The sequence below is a fragment of the Armigeres subalbatus genome, chromosome 3 (assembly GCF_024139115.2).
Source record: "Armigeres subalbatus isolate Guangzhou_Male chromosome 3, GZ_Asu_2, whole genome shotgun sequence".
NCBI lineage: Eukaryota > Metazoa > Arthropoda > Insecta > Diptera > Culicidae > Armigeres > Armigeres subalbatus.
The window spans coordinates 366394419-366419010 of record NC_085141.1 but is presented as its reverse complement, the minus strand read 5'-3'; the positions used below and the strand labels follow the sequence as shown (position 1 = coordinate 366419010).

At 42.0% G+C, this 24592-nt stretch overlaps 1 protein-coding gene across 1 annotated transcript; it reads right to left on the bottom strand.

Moving 5' to 3' along the window:
• Nucleotides 1-1222: 1222 nt before the first annotated feature.
• On the bottom strand, nt 1223-23160 carry LOC134226341 (spondin-1). Its single transcript, XM_062707058.1, has 5 exons — nt 22789-23160; nt 3476-3879; nt 2354-3419; nt 1873-2298; nt 1223-1817 (listed from the first exon to the last, which is right to left on the bottom strand). The coding sequence occupies exons 1-5, from the start codon at nt 22973-22975 to the stop codon at nt 1588-1590; spliced, it is 2313 nt and encodes a 770-aa protein (XP_062563042.1). The 5' UTR covers nt 22976-23160; the 3' UTR covers nt 1223-1587.
• Nucleotides 23161-24592: the final 1432 nt, after the last annotated feature.

The window sequence follows — 24592 nt, the reverse complement described above, 5'->3', positions numbered from 1 at the left end:
GGAATTCCTGGAAGAACTTCCGGAGGAATTCCTGGAAGAACTTCCGGAGGAATTCCTGGAGGAACTTCCAGAGGAATTCCTGGAGGAACTTCCAGAGGAATTCCTGGAGGAACTTCCAGAGGAATTCCTGGAGGAACTTCCGGAGGAATTCCTGGAGGAACTTCCGGAGGAAGCCTGATTGGGTGGTCGATTTTATCGGGATTGATTGCCGGCCGTGCAAGAGGATTTTTTGCCTTTTCATAGGGAGACAGTAAGAATTGGACTCAATACCAGCAAAACGAAGTACATGGTCGCTGGCTATCAACGAGAGGCCTGTCAGCCAAAGGGCGATGCCTTCGTGTCATTTGTAGTATATACTTGCACATACATAGCACATACTTGCAAAAATTAAAAATTTCCCCGAATGCTTTCAAAACTCAGCTTATTATTTTCCCACATAGCCCGAGAGCTTCTTATTTGAAACCTTCTAGCAGACATATTGTCACTATGAATGGGGTTCCAATTAATTGGTCTAGCAAGGCTAAATATTTAGGACTTCTGCAATCAACTTTTAAAAGTCACATTGATGGCATTCAAGCCAAACGTAACAAATATATTAAGCGTCTATATTCACTTATGTATTAACATAAAATCAAAACTTTGTCTTAAGAATAAACTTTTGATTTACAAACAAATTTTTAGACCAGGCATGTTGTATGCTGTCCCAATATGAACTAGTTGCTCCAATACCAGAAAGAAGGTACTTCAGAGGATTCAAAATAAAATTTTGAAAATGATTCTGAAGTTGCCTCCGTGGTATAGTACCAATGAACTTCATAGAATTTCTAATATTGAGACATTGCAACAAATGTCCAACAAAATAATTTTCAGTTTTAGACAAAAATCGTTGTAATCTTCTATTGCAACGATTAGCTCCTTGTACCCTTAGTATAAATTAGGTTAACTTTAGTTTAAGTAGACAACATCGTAATTCCTACATGGTTCAATTTAACCAGAGGAAAAATCCTAACTGCCAGAGGCAATTGAAATGTATTAATAATAACTAAAGATGTAATATAGAAAATAAGGATGATAGTGTTAAGAAAACACGGAACATCTAGTCTAAGAGTGGTATGCATGTATTAGATTATTAGCAAATAAAATAAGTTAAAAAAACGAGCCCCCAAAACCCGTTTTTGAATGGCTACATTTCGCGTGCTTTAATAAATGAATGTTTGCAAGGTGTATTCAATCATTTATTTATATAACAACTCAAATCTCATATAAAATATCCAATAGGAAACTAAGTATTCTTCGACGAGATTCAATTTGAGTATTTGAAACAAAATGTATTTTACTAATGTTACTATTAGTAGTTTTACTATGGTTTTACATCAGTGTTTACTACTATGTTCTTTCTACGCGCTTGTAAAAAATATTTGACTTCGATGACATGGACAGTGAAGGAATTGAATTGTATAGTATTAACTAGTAGAACAAGTTATGACAAGTTGAATAACAGGTTATTCAGTCACCGAGCAAACGAAGTATTAAAGAATCGGTCTGGACGACCGAAAAATAACCTAAAATATAGGTAATCTCTCCATCCTAACACGGTGGCCCGGAGCATTTGCGCCGCTTCACTTGTCTATTGGGGCATGGTTGACCGCCATTTTGCGCTGGAACCACCACGTTACGGTAGCGCTCCGATCGACCCGTTCCGCAAGTCACACTGCATGAGCTCCACTCCGTCCAGTCGGATAGAACGCAATCTACCGGTAGTCCCCCCACTAGATCTTGTCCGTAGCGTAGCGGTCCAACGGTTGAATGGCTGTATTCTGAAAATTATTCGAAATTACAAAACTGATCCTGGCAATTCATTGATTCACAAACCTTTAGTAGTTCGACATGTCTGAAGGCAGTCCTCATTCGTTAGGAAATTGTTACGATTTCCTCGACAGCCACCATAGAAGAACGGAACACAAGTGTCCCGTTCGCCATCATACGCAAATCGTTGGTATTTGCCCCGACACGGTCCAGATTCCGGAGGTAGAACACAGATTTCTCTTGCAGTGGATAAATCGATTGAACAATCGGCCTTCTCCGAACACGGTCTTTGTTGGTTCAGCTCTAACCTCTGAGAACATTTCTCTTGCAGGTCTGGACCAACCAAGAGGAGACGAGTACGGATTCTGACTCCTTTTCCACATGTCGCACTGCACGGACTCCAGTCACTCCAAACAGTAGTTGGGCACATCGAATCCGGAACTTCTACGTCCAAAAGTGAGCACTCCGGTTTCATGCATTTCTCCTTTTCAACTGTAAACATTAGAAATAATTACAAGTTGTACACTAAAAAATTATTTCAACTTACCAACACTGATATGTGGACACTTCTTTCGTCCCACATGATTTATGAAGGTCCGAGTTCTCATACTGACTCCAATTCCGCAAGTAGCCGAACATTCCGACCATTCGCTCCACCTCGTGGTCTGACACACGCCAATGCCTTCACCATTATCATCCACAGCAGCAGCAATCTTACGAATATCCTCCGAGCTGTCTTCGGACTCGGAACGCTCAGGACATTCTGGAATATCCGCTACGCACATCTCTTTCGAAATTAGTTGTCTATTGCACTGGAATCGAGCTGCCTGCTCCGGTTTAAGATACTCTCTAGTCCTCATGTGGATCCCTTTTCCACAAGTGACCGAGCATGGCGTCCATTCACTGTAACCTGTTGTCTCACACTCTGGCCTGCTGGCCTCCTCGGTGTTCTCCGCGAGTTCCAGTACTTGCGACTGAAGAAACTCGTCGTCACAGTTTCCATGTATGACCTTCTCTCGACGGAAGTAAACCCTTGCCAATGGAATCATATCCTTCGATCTTGAATTATAGAACGGGGCTCGGGGATCCTCTGGATATAGTGTTGTGATACGCGTCATTCTTTCTCTTGGCTGAGTTTCAGCATTCGCAGACATATAGCTAATACCACTGTCGGTACCAGCGTCCCATGGATACAGATCAATATCCAACGACTCCACCCAAGTACAGTCTTCACTGCATAGGTCCAACCCGCTGACTCCAACCACCCAATCAGGCGACGGGCCAAACATGGACGCCAAAGAAACCTTGTGATGCTTTCTGTCAACCCGGAAATTTGAGGTCGTATTCGAATTCACCCTCGGATACCACAGACCAGCAGCTTTGATCAATGTCCTCAGTCGTGGCCCCTTCGCTCTCAGCTCTTGTTCCAGTTGACGAATTGATCCCCACTCAGCCAGTGATCGGAATCCATCGGTGGCAATATGATTTTCACCCCAAAATGAGAAATTTGTATCATGTGAAGCACCAATGACATCGGAAAAGTGAGTTAACCAGACGGCGAATGGAAAATCTTTCGGGTGCGTCTCGTTGGACCAGATTCCCTCGAAAACAAACTGAAATGAAAAAAGTCTGTTAGTACGAACTCTACTACAATTCCAATAAAACACACGTTATACTTAGCTTCATCGCACGCGCAGCATTCGCCTTTGACCACCGTCGGGTCCGGTTTGATTTCGCAGAGCACCTTCGTTAGCGAGCCCTCGTCCGAGTACCACGAGTCCTCCCCCTCGAAAACCATGGCCGACAAACTAACGCATCCGGATCCGCTGGCCGGTGCCACCCACATCACCTGAATCTCCGTTTTGGGGAAGTCATCCGCCTGGGTTACCGTGTTGACACAGTGGTCGTAGAATTTGGTAAGCGAATCGCTGAACAGCTGGAACCGACCGACCCGCTTGGGACCGGCAATGACAGTGCGAGCATTTTTGGCTGTTCCCGTGGTGGCCTGAGCCGTCAGCATGAAATGCGTAAACTGCTGGAGCTTCACGTGGGTCCGGGAACCGACCAGAAACACTTGGTGGGAGATGGAGGGAAAAGAAAAAAATTAGCTATAATTTTTATGATTCGCGATATTTTTCTCTTTTTTCGTGAATACCTATCGGAAAATGAAAATTCCATATTTTCGATTTATTTTAATGTTCATAACGTCTAATTAGACAAATAAAATAAACATCATTGGCCACCTTCATGTGAGCTTTTGCTGGCTTTCTTTTTGAATAATATAAGAAAAACGAACAGTTGGTAATGTCTGTGACATAACCGTTAAGTGGACGTAGGACTTGACTTGACCATGCCTTTAAGATACATAATATGTCCAAATTTCTCACATAAACTATTTTGGATAAATAATCGGCGTTGCATACCATTCCTTGGCAAAATCTTCTCATCAAACCGACACAGAAATCAAATCTACCTCGAACAAGAATCATCAAAAACAATTCAGGAAGTATCTGTCCTGTCACGGAATATTAGCCTCGACAGTGGCAACCTTCCCACTGAAGGACTGCCTGAAATAAGCCACAAGTTGGCCCAGCAGGGGATGTAAGGCCTCCTAATCCGTGCGATAGCAACTGAAAGAGAACATTATTTTTAACTCTTAGAGCCTTGAAAAAGGCTGTTTGCTTCGGCTTAGTCCAAACAGTAAGAAAACAATCTTTTCAAATAACCGCGAATTTCTAGTGGTGGTATAAAAAAGACTGAATGCTCTGCGAGCGAATGCACTTTTCTTTTATACCTTATTTTGAATCTTCTCTGCTTCCCAATTGGTGGGCCAATTAGCCAGTGTCTTGTATCCCGCTTCTTTGTCAGCCAAAGCGTCATCATCATCAACGCGTTCGAGAAGGGCTTCTTCTGTTTTACGTTTGCTGCTCGCTGCTGGCATCTATTTCCTAACGGGACTTTTCGCTTGATACAGGCCAATAAGCCGGGCAAGCGAGCTTAGAATTGCAGTTCAGGTGAGAAGTACGTGTTCTTTTCTGAGACAACATTGTTAGTAGTAGATGGAAGGAAACACCCGGGATTTCGGGTGATAAGATTTAGAATTGGTAACATGGGACGATCATTCAATCACGTTCGCTTTGTGTGCGGTCAGTATCAAACAATGTTTATCTAGATATTTCTTGATCAATGCCAAAAAATCCAACATTTGATGAAAAATCGATTGATAGTTTATTAATGTTTGAGCTGTTATCGGTGTTTTTTTAATCCAAATATCCAAATATTATGTGAGAGATTTGGACATCTTATGTTTTTTTAGGCATGGTCAAGCCACCCCCTGAAATGAGATGTAGTTCTTGAAGCCGTCTACCGATTGGGTGGCGCTAGTGTTGCCTTTCCTATTTTAAGCTCCGTTCATACCGCCGCGAGAGCATTGGCGATTGGGGCTTTGATGTTGCATGAAGAAGAAGAAGAAGAAGCAAAGAGATGATAATCAAAAATATTTGCACGGGAAAACATACGAAGAAATTTTTGAAAAACTTCTTTAAAATTCTAGAAGCAATTCAATTAAAAACGGTTAGCAGTACGGGGTTAGTCTTGTTTTCTACTGCACAATAAACACAATATTTCAATTTCAAGTTTTATTCTGAGATATCATACTTAATACACAGTATAAAAAAAGTCCAACCCCGTACTGTTTACCGTTTAAATTAAATTGCCTCTAGAATTACAGAGAAGAGTTTCAAACATTTCCTCGTATGTTTTACCGTGCGAAATTTTTTAAATATTATCTTTCTACTTCTTGTTCATGCAACATCAAAGCGCCAATCAATAACGTCGAAAATCACGCAGCAATGAAATACATCTCGTTGAATATAATTTTACAATGCAACACATGCCGCTTACGCATCCGACTGTTCTGACTTCGTGTGTTTATTGCTTAACCGTCAATGTTTACATCCAGCACCATGTTGCAGCACCATGTTTTTGGCTTCAGGCGAGTTGTTCGTGGATGACAGCCGTTTCATGGGGGTGGGTCAAGCGATGTCCTTCGTCCACTTCGCGGTTAAATCAGAAAAATTATCCACTCTTAGTTTTGACGCTATTTGTGAAAATCACGCATAAAATTTTATCACTAGAATATTGGATTTAACACCCAAGTACAATTTCTATCCCGAAGGATATTGAAAGCTTTGATATTGATATCTATTATTGGCTCTCTGAAGAACCGTTTGTTTTTTGGACATACATGCTGCATCATGTGGCTGTTCTTCAGCCTGTCTCGGCTCATCACCGATGCCGGCCGGTCTCGGCTCGACTCTGCTGCTGCTGCCGGTATCTGCTCAGCATTGCTGCTTTGTTGGGTCTGTAGGGTGGACTGCTGCTGTACTGGCTAGGTTTCGGATGATGATGGTGGCTTCGATGGTGTCGAGCCGAAAAAGCAGTCGGTGCAGACCTCATTCCCTGCTAAAAGGTGTGAGTGCTGTTCAATCGATGATGCGGTTGCTTTGCTTGTCCCGGTCAGAATGGAAGGAAAAAATCGCGTTGCGCTATTTTATTGCTTCTCGGCAGATCCAGCGGCTGCTCATTCGCTGGTGTCTGCACCAATGAGAACGTGATAATGGAATGATGCAAGAATTATGCGTTACCCATATTTATAGGTTCCCTTGATCTCAATGTTTTTCATTGAAAACAGTTTCATGCCTATTGAAACAAATTTTTCGGGTCTTATCAAGCATGGACATGAAAGGCATACTTGAAATCTGTCGATTGAGGGGCTTACCGCAGAAATTCGTCCATTGAGACGAACGCTATTAACGTTTAAAATCTTTCAACACAGCGTAACGCGGTCGATTTGAATATTTTGGAATGACACCCGGTATAGTAAAGAGAGACGTAAGTCCTACGTCAAAACAGACGATAAATTAATGCACGTTTCTTATGATTAGGGGAGGAGGCCATATGACAGAGCCAAAGTTTTCAACATAAATTTTTATCGGTCAACAGTACACAGGGTGGTGTATTCGCCCTCCTCATATGCATAGGATTGCTAACACCCCTCCTCGCGAATTCATCCCTGATGCTCTCTTAAACCCATTGCGACTGCAAACTTCTTCAGCTTGACTGAGCCAAGTGGCTTGGTCAAGACATCAGCTATCATTTCTTCCGATGTACAGTACTGTAGCTTGATAACACCAGCAGCACATAGTTCTCTGGTGTAGTGATAACGTGTTGCTATATGTTTTGATCTTCTTTTGAGTTGATCCAGTAAAACGAAGTCAAGGCAGCTTTTATTGTCCTCATAGATCACTGTCGCCTTATCTTGTTTAACACCTAACTCATCCAGCAAACCACGGAGCCACACAACCTCCTGCACAGCTTCGGAAAGGGCCACGTATTCTGCCTCCATTGTGGACATAGTAACGCAGCATTGTTTCCTACTTGACCAACTTACGGTGGCTCCTCCTATGCGGAACAGATAACCACTACATGATTTGCAGTCCGTGGTATCCCCGGCCCAATCAGCGTCGCAATAACCAGTCAGCTCAAAGGGTTCCTTTGCATCGCCAAGCTTCAACTTTTTTTTTGTTCCTTTATTTATTTAATAGGCACTCTGTGCAGGGTTGGTCATTTCTCACACTTCGTCTTGAAATGTGTAGAGAATTTACAACAAAAGAGAAGTGTATTGATTCACACTCGAGAGCGTTCACACGTACGTGTGATTGAAGCCAAGAGAAACATGCTCGATAAAAAGTGAGAATATTTTCGGTCGCGTGTGTTTTGACACTGTGTACAAAATGGTCTATGTTTAGGCACTCACAACAGCGTATTTACATGGAAGATTTAGAATATAGCCTAAATGTATGCATTTTGGTAAACAGCAAATAACCATTTTCCTGTACTCTTTACACTTGTGGACTTGTGCGACGAAGAGTGGATACTACGCACGCTCCTTCATACAAAGATAAAGTGTATTTCTGCACAATACACTCGGATAACAGATCGAGAAAAGAGAAGTTTTTACACCTTCTCTTGAATACTCCTCAGAGCGAACCAACCCTGACTCTGTGTTACTTGACCGCTACTGTGCCGAGATCTACTGTGGTATTCTGCAGCCAGAATCCACACAGAATCTATTTTTAGATTTTTCCATTATTCATTGTTGTTGTCGTTGCCGGTCCATCTCGTCGTGAGTCCATTGTGTTCGTTTTGTCCATGTCGTGTATCCAATGATCGTTGCATTGTCCGGTTGCCATTTATCCGGGTAACGTTGGAGGAATGCCTTCGAGAAGAACAAGTTGTCAGTCGTCATCAGGCAGCCGTGACGGTGAGGCGTGCACCCCAATACGCCACCGCATAGGCTGCGCATCCGGCGACTGGCAAGGGTTTTGGTGGAGGGGCTGGGAATCGAACCTATGACCATTCGCTTGAAAGGCGAACGTGTAGCCAACTACGCTACGGGACCCCCCTGAGCTTCAACTTATAGTTCTTAGTATAAACTAAATACCGCACAATCCTTTTCGCCTCCGTCCAGTCCACCTCGGATAGACAACTAATTTTCTGACTCAGTGTTCTGACACTCACAGCTATATCGAAGAGGCTATTCGTAGCGAGATAGAAAAGCTATCCAACCAGGCTATAGTACTCGGCATTGTCCTTCAGTTTCTTGCTCTCGCTAGCTATATTAAAGTAGCCTGTGTCGATAGGAAACTTTGATCCTCTTGATTCATCTAATCCGAAACGCTTGGAAATTTTTACGATGAACGCTTCCTGGCTAAGACTGTAGATACCAGCAGAATCACGCAAAACTCGTATGCCGAGGAAACAACTGATGTTGCCCAACCTCGTGATGTTCAGTCTCTGTTGTAGCTTCACTTCTAATTTTTCAATTGCCTCTGCATACTGGCAGACAACCAAGATGTCATCTACATAGATGGGAAGATCCGTCCCCGATCTGCTTCTTGTACAAACAGGTATCCGAATAGCATTGCGTAAAACCCAGCTTCAACAGGATGCTTGTTATGGTTTGGTGCCAAACCCTGGCGGCCTGTTTCAGGCCGTAAATCCTTTTTTGTAGCCGGCAAACTTGTTCCTGTTTATTCTTCTCAACGAAACCCGGCGGTTGCCGCATGTAAATCTCTTCGTTGAGTGTGCCATAAAGATACGCGGTCTTAACGTCTAAATGTTTCACTAGCATCTTGTTACGCCCCGCAGTTACCACAGACTGCATTGCGACCGGAGCAAAGGTCTCGTCGTAATCAGACCCGTCACGCTGTGTAAAACCTTGTGCCACGAGCCTAGACTTGAACCGCTCTACTTTGCCTTCTGTGTCTAGTTTCTTGCGAAAGATCCACTTACATCCAATGATATTACGGTTGGCCGGTGGGTCTACAAGCTTCCAGGTATTGTTCGAGATCAAAGAATTCTTACAATTAATTGTACTCCTCTTTCATCGCACGCATCCACTCCTCCTTGCGGGAACAGTTCACATATCTCACTGGTTCTTCTTGGTCCATTGCAACCATTCCGAGTTCATAGTCTCTGAATCTAAAGGGCAGAACACCTCTCGTTGATCTACGGGGCATATTGTTTTGTCCATTCCCTTGTTCAGTTTCACAAATTTGTTCTTCTTCCGACACAGGTTCTTCACGCACTTGCTCTTCTTCTTCTTGTTCCAAGGACTCTTCTTCAATTTCTCTCACTTCTCGTTTCGGTGGCACTAGATCAGTACGAATCACCTCCATCTTCAGATCTTCAATGAACTTAACGTCCCGACTAATCGTGATCTGACCGGTAGTAGTATCAAGAAAACGATATGCTTTCTGTTAAGTTGCATAGCCAACAAATACCAGCTTGCGGGCTTTCACCTCCATCTTCTTCCGGCGTTGTGCAGGAATCTGCACCCATGCTTCACAACCAAAGATCCTGAAGTTTTCGTATGACGGCTTTTTACCGAACCACTTTCCGTACGGGCTGATACCAATTGATCGAGATGGAACACGGTTCTGTATATATGTAGCTGTCAGGATTGCTTCACCCCAATACTTTTGCTCTAGACCAGCTTCCAGCAGCATACACAGCACCATTTCCTGGGTTTTTTCTCTCCGCCAACCCGTTCTGCTGGGGAGAATACGGAGCTGTATATTGGGTAAGTATTCCTTCGTTCCGAAGAAACTGCTGTAAATCCTTATTTAGATATTCGCCACCACGGTCTGATTGCAGAATGCGTGGTGTTTTGCCAAATTGCGTCTTGCAGAAGTTGACAAAATCTCGTATCTTTTCGGCAGCCTCGGATTTCTTACACAAAAAGTAAGTAAAAGTCATCCAGGTGAAATCGTCGATTATAGTAAGGAAGTACAAATTCCCACTGAAAGTGTTGGTCATCGGTCCGCTTAAATCCGGAAGAATAATATCCAACGTCTCTTGCGACCCACGGTCGACCTTTCTTCGAAACGGGGTCCGAGACATTTTACCCTCGACACAACATCGGCAAACGCTATTTATACCGCAATCCACATCGTGAATTATTTTGACTATTTTCAGGTCACGATAGCCCAATCGTCGTTTCCAAGTATGTTGGCAATAGGACGAATTATTAGTTTGAATGGAGATCATTGCTTGATCATAGTTTGTCTGATCATAGTGCATAGTCTATTCAAACTACCATACCGTAATGTCACCGGCACGGTATCGCATCGCCGTTGAAAAGTACATGGAAACTTTTAGTTGTTAGCGTACTCACCGAGATCAGCCCGGTAGTGAGCCCAGGAACAAACAGAACCTCACCCAGCACGATATCGATTGGATCACCGTCACCATCCAGCGCGACAAGCCTCCCTTGCCCAATTTCAGCAACTTCTGCCTTTTTTCCATCGGCCAGTAGTACACTCATTCTGGTGGACTCCTTCAGCGTCGAAGAGAATTTCTTGTCGCCTGTCAAATGTCGTGAAGCACCGCTGTCTACCTCGACGGCTCTCCGTGGCCGACCATCCATGGCAGCGGGCCTTCAGAAACGCTTGCCTGTTTCACTTTAACATCTTTCCCATTCCTCGAATAACCACCGATTCCTTCTTTCTTCTTGGATCCCGAAAGGCCTTTCTTCTGGGCGTCCAGTTGCAAACGACGACAGTTTCGCTTTAGATGTCCGGGCTTTTTGCAGTAGTAGCACACACGGGATTCTTTAAGCCCCTACCACTAGAACTGCCTTCCGAACTACCTTCGCTCCGGCGGAAACCCATCCGCAACGCTTTCTCATTAGATCCTGAACCAGTTATCTCCCGTCGCTTATCACCCTCTGCAAACAGCTTTGACTTGACCAAGTTCAATGTCAGTTCATTGCGGGGTCGCTGCTCTAGAGTTGTTGCCAGCGGACCGAACGAATATGGCAGTGAGCACAACAACATTGCAACCTGCCATTTCACTGGTATTGGGTCTCCCGCGATCCGTTGCAGCAAATCGGTGAACTGTTGTAGATGTTGCTCCATGTCACCATCCTCCGGAAGCTCTAGCTTGATGAGCTTTTTCAGGAGGTACACTACCAAAACAAAATTTGGGAAAAATTGACTTTTTGGGACTTTTGATGTTTTAGAAATGCATGAAACGTCGAGATCTGGTGTTGACTCAACGTTTCATGCATTTCTAAGACATTTGGCATAAACATAAATCGGTTTCGAATTTTTCCTGTACCCGTTCTTGGGAAATTTTCGTGTTACAAAATAGTCAAACTTTGACCGCTTTGGTCAAACAAATGAAGTCCGATTGAGCTGAAATTTTGCAAAGGGACTTTTTTCGAGGAGATGAAACTTTTGAGCACCACCCTAGTCTGCAGTCTCCGTTACAGTCGCTGGAAATCGTACGTAGTTTGGAATCCGCAAAACGATCTGATCGAATAGAGTTCGCCGCCGTAACGAACTTACATCTACAAAACGCTTTTTAGACTGGGAGTCCTCTACGAACACGAGACCTGGAAGATGCTCGCGGAAGACCAACGCGCACTTGGAGTTTTCGAAAGGAAAGTGCTGCGTACCATGTATGGGGTGCAGATGGCGGATGGTACGTGGAGGAGGCGAATGAACCACGAGTTGCATGAGCTGCTGGAAGAACCATCCATCGTTCACACCGCGAAAGTCGGACGACTGCGGTGGATCGGGCACGTAGCCAGAATGTCGGACAGTAACCCAATGACAATAGTTCTCAACAACCATCCGAAGGGAACAAGAAAGCGAGGTGCACAGCGAGCAAGGTGGATCGATCAGGTGGAGGACGATTTGCGGACCCTCCGCAGACTGCGTGGTTGGGGACGTGCAACCATAGACCGATCTGAATGGAGAAGACTTTTATGTGCAGCACAGGCCAATCCAGCCTTAGTCTGGTAGTAAATAAATAAATGTAAGAATATGTATCTGAGGCCAATAATAATTGTTATAAAATATATCCAATTTTAACTAGAAATGAAGGACTAAAAGGCCAACAATTCAAAATGTAGGGGAAGGTGGGTAGAATTGATCCCCGGTGAGACCTGATCACCACCTGATCGAGAACTAAAGTAGTTTTGTTCTAGTGTATTTTTTAGTATAGATCCCCTAGACAAATGACCTTTATGTGGTGAGTTATTTTTTGGATTGACAACCTTATTTATTCTGCAAGGCGGTTTGTATGTTATGACCTTCCTGAAGATTTTTTTATTGGCCACGCACAATTTTAATAACTTTTCATAACAATGACCAAATGCTTTCGTTTTTATAGTTATAGGATATTTGGATTTGAAGTTATTGCCTCAATATGGAGACATTTGTTCCCCCATTAGTCACCCATACAAAAATTGCATGTGCTGTCGAATTGAATAACAAAAATCGTTCATGTATAGCAACAGCAACTCGAAAATTGCGCGTATTTTGAAAGAAAAATATTTAAAAAATCTGAGGGCGCCTTTCTAATTTTATCAAAGCAAGTTCATGGAGAGGGATCAATTTCCCCCGAATATTTTAAAAGTGAATTTTTGACAGCACTCTAAAAAATCGATTGTGTATCAATAACAACAATAATTTAAGGACTGTCATACATCAGTAAAGTTAAATACTATATTCCTTAGAGAGTCTGTGTGGAAATCGCGTATGTTTATTTATTTTTGGCTGTGATACATCGGAAATCAGAAAAAGGGATCAAGTCTACCCAGTCTCCCCTAATGTAAACATTTGTGATAAATCATTTGTGATTTATCCGTATTTTCAATTCCAATGTGAATTCTATGCTGCACTACACTAAAGCACGATCACGATCTATAGCCGGCTAAAGCACAGCGACCATTTTCGTTCCTGGCGCATGCTGTCGCTCTCCGCTCTATCCTATGTACAGGGGTTAGACAAAAAGGTTGAGATAGGCAAAAATTTGTCGAAGTTCAAATCTGCATAACTTTGCGTAGAATGATCCGATTTTGATCAAACTTTGACCCTCGGACGCGGAAACTCTTCTAGTATACTGGCCCTATGCGAAACCTCTGATTGACCCTTGGCCACCGGTGGTGTTCCGGGTTTTCGAGGTATGTTAAAAGGCATTTTTCTGCTGCTTGTCATTTTCTATGACGTTTACTGCCATCATGTTTCATGCTTTACCCAGAAACTAGAACTAATATGCTGACCAATGCTGGCTGCAGATCGAAAATCCGGTATGTATACGCAGATATATGGCCATTTTCGTGAAAACGATACGGGAATGGCCATACACCCTGAACAAATGTCACTTTCGCAGAACTTCATGTTCCCGGTACCGTTTTTACGGAACTGGCCGTATCTCTGTGTAGTTTAGATGGATTCTCAATCTACAGCCACCATTGGCCGGCATATAAGTTCTAGTTTTCGGAGAAAGTATAAAACATGATGAAAGTTAACGTCACATAAAATTACAAGCAGTGGAAAAAATGCATCTTGAACATACCCTCGGAAAACCCGGAACATTTCCGGTGGCCAAGGGCCAACCTCATGATATGAAAGAGGACAGTATACTAGAAGAGTGTCCGCTTCTGATGGTCTTGGTTTTATCAAAATCGGATTATTATACGCAAAGTTATGCTGATTTGAATTTCGACTTATTTTTACCTATCTCAACCTTTTTGTCTAACCCCTGTAAGTAAATACTAGACCTGTGCGTCGCTGCGCCACGCCGCCGCCGACGGTTTTGGGTCAGCGCGCCGCAGATCATAATTTGGCCACACCAATGACTAATCGCAATAAAAAAAATTCAATTAACTTGAGTCAAGTCGAGTCAAGTACGAGACACAGAAGACAATTGAGGTCGAAATACGTATCTGTAAAACAATACAACGTGGTGGAATTAATTGAAATAGTTCTAAACTTGTCTTATGACAATTCATGTTAAGGTGGAACTCGTCAAAATTCAATTTAAAATCTACCTCAAGTGATGGTGTCACTAAGTCGGTGTAGTAATAAACATTGTCTTGGTTAATGAATAAGTTGGTTGATTAGTTTGAGAGTTCGAATGAGGCCTTACCTAGTAAAATAATACAGAAATTGTTTAACTGGTTTTTGGAATTGTGTTATTAGGACAGATGACATATTTGGCAAAATTTAGCAAAGTAATAAAATCCCTACTGTCAACGCTTTTCCGTGTTTTTGTACCGAGTAACTAATTTTTATTCAGAAATCAATTTTTGTATATGATTGTCAAAACCACTTGGTATGTGGCGAGCATCAGTTGAAAACGCCTCTTCTTGTCTTATTAACTGCCAATGTAATCCAGAGCTGGGATGTTGTCGCCTCGCCGCTTAGTATTTAGTACAAACATTACGAATCTTTTATTATATTTGATTTTCTTGAAATTGTTTAATTCTTAATTGTAAAAGCTCTAATAAATGATTCTTCAAAAACTTCCAATTTTTGGAATTCCTGAGAATATTTGAAGAAGTATCGAAAATTTCGTTGGCAATTCCTTCGGATACTCCACAAGGAATTTCTTAAGAAATTCCGTTAGGAGTTTCTCCAAAATTTTGTTTTGGATTTTTTTAAAGCAATATCTTTGGAAATTTCTTTGAGAATTCCTTCGGAAAGTCCTCCCTTTTGAAATTTCTTTGGGAATCATTCCATATTTTCTATATTTCCATAAATTCTTCAAGATATTGCATAAGGAATTCCTTCAAAATTTCTTCAGAACTTCTTCAAGCAATTCCCTTAAAACATTCTCCGGATATTCTTTTAGAACTTCCTGCAGGAATTCCTTCGAAAACGCCTTCATGAGTTCTTTCCAAAAATCATTCAGTAATACATTCGGTTTTTTTTTCAACAATTCTTTTTAAAAGCCTTTTAGTGCTTATTTCAGGAATTCTTTAAACAAATTAATTAGTAGCGGAATATATTTTTAGATTACTTAAGAAAAAAAGTCTTAGAGCAGTTCTCAAATGAATTTTTGGAGGAGTTATTGGAGAAATTCATTGAGGGTTTTGGGCAGGAATTTCCAAATGATTTTGAAGGCATTTCCAAAAGAGAACCTGAAAGGATTTTCGAAAATAAATCCTGAATGAACTGCTTAAAGAGGCTATGAAGCTATTTCTAAAAGATTTCCCAAAAGAAATCCTAAAGAAATTTCCAGAGAAATCCATAAACAATGTCGGAAGGAATTTAATTTAGGAGTTTCTATTGGGCATTCCTTCGGATTTTTAAAGAAATTACTTTGGAATTTTCTTAGAAATTTCTCTAGGGGTTTCTTAGGAATCCTTGAAATTATTTCAGAACTACCTTAACCATTCTCCATTTCTTTTAATTTTTTCGGGGATCTCTTCAGAAGTTCATTCAAAACTCCTTTATATTTTTTTAGAAAATTCCTTCGAAAATGCATTCGGAAATTCTGTTAGGAATGCTTTTGAAAATGTCTGTAATGATTTCTTCAAAATTTCCTTTAAAGTTTCCTTCTGATTTTTCTTCGGAAATTCCTTCGGTTCCATAAGCTCTTCCGGAAATTCCTTTAAAAAGTTTGCCGGAAATGTCTTCGAAAACTCTTTGGTACATTACTTCAGAAATTCTCGCAGAAAGTTCTTTAGGAATCCATTCGGAATTTCTTTTAGGAATATCATCGGAAGCTTCATTCCTCAATAAATTTCCGAATGAATTCCAGCAGGAATATTGTATGATTTTACTTAAGAAATTTCCCAAAGAGAACATGAATGGATTTCCGCGGGAATTCTCATAGGATTTTATCAAGACGAGCTCGGTGGTCTAGTGGCTATTGCTTCTGTCTTATAAGCAGGAGACCGTGGGTTCAATCCCAGGCTCGTCCTTTTCCTTCTTTGTATTTATATCTTAGTTTTTTTTCTGTGTTTCACGTTCTACCAAAACGATTCTTAGTGTTATACCTTTCACACTAACAATTCCAAATCCTCCCGTGGCGCCTATGAGAGTAGAGTTCTCTGCATCTTTCTTAAGTAGGTGTCCTTAATCCTTCCGCTTCCGACGATCGCAATGCAAAGATTTAAAATCCTTTAAAATTAAATTCACATTTCATACATGAATTACAAAAAAACTTCTAAGGCAAATTTATGGAAACTTTTAAGAAGAATATAAGAAAATTCTGATGACAAACTAGATTTATTGTTTGGGGATAATCTCATGAAACTTTCAGAAATTCTCTAACAAAACCGTTAAGATCTCCTTAACACTGATTCTAATTGTTAAGCCCATTTTCTTCCAATTATAGCTCCGAATCTATAGAAGCCTTATGAAAAAGAATTCTTGATTGATTTATTAAACTAAGAAAATTATTTTGAGTTTTTTTGTGGAATGTCTTCACTTGTCATAAGACGAGTTTGTACCTTCCCATTCAATTCCACCACTTGATTGTACCTTGACAGATACGTATTTTGACCTCAACAGTAAGGTCATCTTCAGTGTCTCGTAAGTCGAGTCAAATATCAAAAATCAAGTGGTGGAATTAAATGGGAAGGTACAAACTCGTCTTATGACAAGTTATTAAACTACTTAATTTAGTCAGTTTTTGTGACATGTGCACAACAACAACTAATACAATATGACTAGGTCTATTGGGATAAGTATCGTGGACGCCGTGGTTGATTTGGTAAAACATTTGTCTCAAGTTTATGAACTATTAGAAGAAGTTAGTAGGATATCTACATTTACGTAAAGTTACAATCAAGTAGAAAAATTGAATGGAATAGTACTAACATACCAAGTTATTAATTTCGTTAGGAGGTAGGAGGAGATCCGCCAGCGCCGAATGTTGAAGGATAACAATCCCCATATTCGACCTTATGTCGTAACCCCTTTTTGAGCAGACTGTCATTACTGGATATCAAATGTAAACACAACATAACCAAACGTATAAATAAAAACGTGTTTTATTTCTCTCCTTAAATATTAAAGTTTAAATCCTTATTATCACGGAATAACCTGTTTCCCAATAGGTTATTGGCCCAGGTTTACGCGAGTTATCGGTTCGGTAGTGTTTATCGGTCGGGAAACGTAGAATCCGTGAGAAATGGAGGAGGAAAAGGATGTGCATCGTGTGCACCTGTTTGACGGGACCAACTTTTCGACGTGGAAGTATCGGATGGAGGTAGTTCTGGAAGAACACGATCTTCTGGATTTCATCACGACGGAGGCACGAGAGCGGAATGATCTGGTCGTCAAACCAGAGGACACGGCACAGGAAAAGGATCGCAAGGATAAGGAGATGGACAAGGTGAAAAGCGGGAGCGCAAATGCAAATCGCTCATCGTTTCGCGGATATGTGACAGTCAAATCGAGTATGTGCAGGGGCACGATACGCCAAAAGCAATCTGGACTGCACTATCCCGTGTGTTCGATCGTAAAAGCGTTGCGAAAAGAATGCATCTGAGTCGACAGCTGAAGGAGCTCAAACACGAGGGCGGATCGTTGCAGCAACATTTTATGAAATATGAATCGCTCGTTCGGCAGCTGCGCGAAATCGGAGCGGTGATGGCTGATGTGGATGTTGTCTGTGGATTGCTGCTCAGCCTGGGTGAAGAGTATTCAACTGTTGTGACGACGATGGAGTCGCTGCCGCAGCAAATGCTCACGTTGGATTTTGTGAAATGCCGGCTGCTGGACCAAGAAATAAAGCAGAATGCATCCGGTGGTGCTAGTACGATGGCAAAACAGGACTCGGCGGCGTTCAGTACCAATCCAAAAGGAAAGTTTTCCGGTAAACGGAAGAAATTCAAGTGTTTTTACTGTCAGAAAGTTGGCCATAAAGCTTCGGAGTGCCCGGATAAGGAAAAAGCGAAAGAGAAGCAGAAACCGAAGCCGACTGCTCATTTCACCAGGGAAAGTAAGGGTGTGTGCTTCGTCGGTGTTGAAAAGGCGTGTGCGATCAATAAAATCCAATGGTTCGTGGATTCGGGCGCATCGGAACACATAGTGAACAATCGAGAACTTTTTGTACATCTCCGTCGGTTGGAGCAACCAATGGAAATTGCTGTTGTGAAGAACGGTGAAAGTGTCGTCGCCAAGTATTCGGGAACTATCGTCGTAAATTCCGTCGTTGATAAGAAGAAGATTGAATGTCAAGTAAAAGATGTGCTCTACGTGCCCGAAGCACGGTGCAACTTATTCTCAGTAAGAAAAGTTGAAAGTGCGGGAATGTCAGTCGTTTTTCAAAACGGAACGGTAAAAATCTTAAACGATTCGAAAGTGGTCGCGGTAGGTAAACGTGGACATTTGTTGTACGAACTTGATTTCTATGCAGTTGACAAGTTGACCAAAGCGTCGTCACTGTACTCGTGCGGTGAGATTCGTAAATGTGACGAATTGTTGCATCGTCGGTATGGGCATCTGAGCCAGAAGAACTTGCTGTGCCTGGTTAAAAACGAAATGGTCGAAGGAATGGACAAAACTCTGAAGAAGAAGAACAGTGAATCGGTCGTAATTTGTGAACCGTGCGTCGAGGGTCGGCAAACCCGGAAGCCTTTCGAAAAGGCACACGTCGGGAAGCGTTCGTCGCGAGTTCTCGAGTTGGTGCATACCGACGTTTGTGGACCGGTCACTCCCATAAGTCATCATGGTGCAAGGTACTTCGTGTCCTTTATTGATGATTGAGTCGTTTCGTGAAAGTGTACCCTATTGCGACGAAAGATCAAGTACTACAGTGTTTCGAAGAATACACGGCTGTTGCAGAGGCGCAGTTTGGCCAGAAAATTTCTCGTATTCGCTGTGATAATGGTGGCGAGTACCGAAGCAACGCGTTCGTCAAGTTTTGTCGCTACAAGGGCATACAGGTGGAGTATACCGTGCCCTATACGCCGGAACAAAATGGGGTCAGCGAGCGCATGAACCGCACCTTGGTTGAAAAAGCTCGTTCGATGCTCGCCCAATGCGGAATCAGTAAGGGGTTTTGGAGTGAAGCGATTGAAACTGCTGCCTACTTAACAAATCGGAGTCCGGCGAACGCGATAGAGTGTAAAAAGACGCCATTCGAGCTGTGGAGTGGATCGAAGCCAGATATCTCCAACTTGCGCGTATTTGGTTGTATTGCGCACTGCCATATTCCCAAGGAGCACAGGAAGAAGCTCGATAGTAAATCGTGGAAAGGTACATTCGTTGGGTATGCCAAGAATGGGTACCGTGTATTCAATCCGAAGATTATGAAGGTGGTGATCGTTCGAGATGTGGTCTTCGACGAGAGAATCGATAGCGATGGCGGTGGTACTGTTTTGCTCATAAGGAGCAACAAGTGTGCAACGACCTCTTAAGCATTCATCGTTGTGAGTCAAATGATTCGTTAGATAGTGTTATTACCGAAGTGTCTGGTGGCACACCCGATCATCAAGAGCGGTTGTCGGAAGGTGAAGTACACGCGAGTGATGAAGAGTTCTATGGATTCACAAGCTGCGACGATGATGAAGTTTTAGAGGATGATCAAGAAGCGAATGAAGAGCCGGAACTGGTGGAGCGAAGTCGTCGTATTCGGAAGCCTCCAGTGTGGCACAAGGACTTCGAAATGGACTTTGCTGGATTTGCTTTGAGTGCTATCGGATTTGTTGAGGATCTTCCGGATACCTTGCAGGAAATGCAGAAACGCGACGATTGGCCTAAATGGCAGAAGGCCGTGCAGGACGAGATGGATTCATTGACTCGTAATCGAACATGGACGCTGATGCAGTTGCCTGCTGGGAGGAAGCCGATATCTTGCAAATGGGTTTTAAGGTAAAACATGGTGCAAATGGAGAACCGGACCGCTACAAGGCAAGATTGGTGGCCCGTGGGTTCACTCAGCGCTATGGGTATGACTATACCGAAACATATGCGCCTGTGGCCAGGCTGAATACCCTACGAGCGGTATTAGCAGTAGCAAATCAGCAACGACTATTAGTGCATCAGATGGATGTCCGGACCGCCTTCCTAAATGGTCAATTGGAAGAGGAAATATATGTGGTCCAACCAGAAGGGTTTCAGCAGGGATCAGACCTGGTGTTCCGTTTGAATCGGTCTATTTATGGCCTAAAGCAAGCTTCGCGGGCCTGGAACGACCGGTTTCACCGGTTCGTGACCAGTATTGGATTCAAGCGCAGTGACAACGATCCATGCCTGTACATTCGGGAATCTGGACTGGAGAAGGTGTTCCTCGTTCTTTATGTGGACGATATTCTAATCGTCGGCCATAATTTGAAGGTGATCCGAATAGTAAAATCGCTCCTATCAAAAGAGTTTGAGATGGTGGACTTGGGTGCTGTGAGCAACTTCCTTGGCATACACATCGAGCGCGATGTGGACGGAAGGATTATGCGAATTGGTCAACAGGCATATTTGAAGGAATTGTTGAAGCGATTTGGCATGGACGAGTGCCGACCGGTGTCCACACCGATTGAATGTCATCTTAAGTTGCAGAAAGGAGAAGAAAGTCGACGTACCGATAAGCCCTACCGTGAATTAGTGGGTTGCTTGATGTACGTGACCCTTGCAAGCAGACCTGATTTATCAGCTTCTGTGAACTACATGAGCCAGTATCAAAGCTGTCCAACAGAAGAGCACTGGGTGCACCTAAAAAGGATCTTGAGGTACGTTAAAGGAACGTTGAACCTGGTGTTGGAGTTTCGTGGTGACGATCGAGAAATGGCCCTGGCTGCCTTCAGCGACGCAGACTGGGCAAACGACGTGAACGATAGACGTTCTGTGACCGGATATTTGTTCAAGATTTTCGGGAGCACGAGTGTTTGGCTAACTCGGAAACAGTCAACCGTATCCCTTTCTTCAACAGAAGCAGAGTTCGTCGCACTATGTACAGCCGCTTGTGAAGGAATATGGTTAGTTCGTCTTCTAGCCGATTTGGGAATCAAAATTGATCGTCCGATTACTTACTATGAGGATAATCAATCTTGTGTACGAGTAGCGGAGGAACCTCGCGACAGCAGAAGGATGAAGCATGTAGAAGTCAAGTACTATTTCATTCGTGACCTGATTAAGAATCGGAGCATTCATTTGGAATACGTTCGTTCTGAGGATCAACTAGCCGATATTCTAACGAAGGGATTACCGACTGCAGCGTTCGTGAAGTTACGGGAGATGCTTGGTCTAATGGAATATAGGAATTGAGCAGGGATGTTGAAGGATAACAATCCGCATATTCGACCTTATGTCGTAACCCCTTTTTGAGCAGACTGTCATTACTGGATATCAAATATAAACACAACATAACCAAACGTATAAATAAAAACGTGTTTTATTTCTCTCCTTAAATATTAAAGTTTAAATCCTTATTATCACGGAATAACCTGTTTCCCAATACCGAAAACATCCCAATTTCGAATACATCTCAAAAGAACACTTGAAGAGGTCTCTGTACCATCTTATTAAGTACAAACGATAGCTATTGAAAAGTCCTTTACCTGCATGGAATACCAGACCGTCACATTGAAAAATTTGTGCAAAATTTGAAGTTGAACGAAAATGTCAAAAAAAATTCTTGTTTCGCCATACTTTAGTAGGTTTTCATCAAAAATATTCAAATCAATTGAATAAATTTTGATTATGTGGAGATGGTCAATATTGGACATATTTCAAATAACGATCATGATTTGTTTGATATACAATGCAACTGTGGTACAAAATCAATTTCTGCATCCGATAGCTGTCCCCCGGGTCCGGACACTGAAATTGTTCATGTAATCAAAAGGCCATTCTCTATACTAGTTTTATTAAACTTTCTTCAATTCAATTATTTCTTCTTGCTTAGGTATCAGAAACAAATAAGCAGAAACAACAATTGAAGATGTCATTGAGAAAGGTGGGAATTTGGAGTAGAAAAGAAAATTAGCTTGAGATTCAAATAAGCTCTACCAATACATTTTAGTGTCTACAGCTTAAAGCAAGTGGGAAATATTGCAATTCTAAATGATGCCTTTACTCATGTAAAAGAAACTTGGTCGTATTTGAACATGATGCATGAGGTACTTGAGGACACATTTCTGAATCGTGAAATTTTTTTGTGTATATTGATAAATAGAGAGTTTTCCATTAAATGGCTTATGTGTCCTGCATTGAGGGATCTCCCATGTAAATAATAACACTTTTAAAAACACGTTTTAAAGTTTTGTTACTGATCACAGGTAAATGAGTACTTCTCATCTTTAGACCCATGCTACATGACATACTATTCAAAGCCTCTTGGACTTATCAATCGAATACAAAAATAAATACATCCGATGAACCCGACACAAACAAATTCCATCATCATCCATAGCAAAAAGCATTTCCGCCACAAAGCACACACGCGGACTGCGACCTATGTTCCTTTATATGTTCACAAATGACCAACTGTGATAGCCAGACACACATGTAGTTATCAGTGATGAACCAGTTGCATTGCGTTTTGCGTACTCATCAATAATTAAACCAGCATCGTTCTTGATTAGAGCACATCGTAGCCGGGGTTCTAATTCACATTTGCTCAAACCGTTGCAGCTTAATCCTAAGCAAAGAAGGTACAGCATGTTTGGACATTTACAATTATAGATCTTGCCCGGTTCGTAGCCGCTGGGTTCGTTGCGCACCGCAAGCCGATATCCGTTATCGCCGGGTTTCTTCTCCTTGCCGACCGCACGACCATTGAACACCGGAACCTTGCTGCAAGCCCAGCAGCACTGGCCCAGCACTAGCACAATCAGTCCCACCCGAAGGGACACCATCACCATCAAGGGTCTTCGAATCACACTTTCTGAGTCCCTTATCAGCACCGGCTAGCGCCACCGTACACACCCGTTATCAGTTTCTGTGAACCCAAGTGATGAACTCTGGTGGGCACGTTCAGGATTCGATCCCGTCGAGAATGTTACGTCCGATTAGCGCGGCGGCAGATCTATGACTGACTGACTGGCCGAATTGAGAAGACGATCGACGTTGGACGGATGAGTGGATTAACTGTGGCGCTAAGATGAAACCGGGATGGAATGAGCTCAATGGTTATCAGTTGTTGAGGGAGAGTCTGCACTAAATAGAGAATTGGTCTTTGCTAGATTAGCATCTTTATAACTTATGAGTAAGTTAGATGTTGCTTCCGTTTTCGTCTTCAGAAAACTATTTTACGATATACTATATTTAACTAAGTTTTTCAGATACATTAATTTTACATTCTTTATATTTTTGATTGTGGTTCTTTATTTTTGAATGCAATTGGTTTAAAATTCGCAGTCTCACATTGAAATTTTTCGAAAATGACCACTTTCTTCAAATAAAAATTATGACTTAGAAAGGTAATACAACCATTATTCGATTCTCGATTTCTTTGATTTAATCAATATAGAGATACTGACAATGTCGATGTTTTCGTTCAGAAATCAATGAGTTATTAGAGAAGCCGCCGTACCAGCATGTATGCTACAGCCGCAGCGTGGACTCCCAGCGCCCTTTGGGAGATCTTCATTGGACACACTGAACTTTTGCGATAACTCTAGACAATTTGCAACTATCCACGGGATCTTGCAGAGCCGGACTGAATATTTATAAAAATTACTGAAGTTCCTCCACGGCCAGATCTATAATACTTCACAAAGAAAACGAATTATCGAAGCACTTTTTTGTGAATTTTGATATTTGGATCAGTTCTTCAGGATCAGTAAGTAGCAAGGCTATGCGCACTTGGAAGGAGGAGATGACTTAAAATGGCCACTTAGATCTAACCTTAGGACCTTTCATAGGCAAAGTTTAATTAAAGAATACACATTAAGTCTAATATTGATAATTTCAATTTCTTTTTCATTTTGCAGCGTTTTGTTGGGCAATGAGAGCACAACTCAATCCAAGGCCGATAATAGAGAGGGAAATGGCAGAAAAGTCCTTGCAGACCACTTGAAAGCCAGGAGGTAGGATAAGGATAAGTTGAAGAGAGGTTCGGATTTAGATTCGACTCGACACTAATGCAAAATGAAGGTGATTGCAAACTAGTCAATGATAAATGGTTAAAATGTTAATTTCAAAAATTCTAGTACAACGTTTTTCTAGTTTTCTGAAGCAATAGGGTAGTAAGCTAATTCCCGTCGTAGTAGGTAGTGCTTGGTTTTCAAATCTAATTTATACGCCAGCCCAACTACTTACTCTAACTAAGTTGTATTGTAACACGTATTTTAGAGTTCCTAGTTTTCATTGTGTACTATTAGCGCATTGAACAAATCATAGTTTATTAGGAATCGGCAAACAAAAATACCCTTCAATTTTTTTAAATTTGTCTTATGAAAATCTGTTTACGTCCATGGGAATTTTCATTCGTCCAGTCTAAAATTCGATGGATTGCTGTCAAATAAATCTGTTGGTAT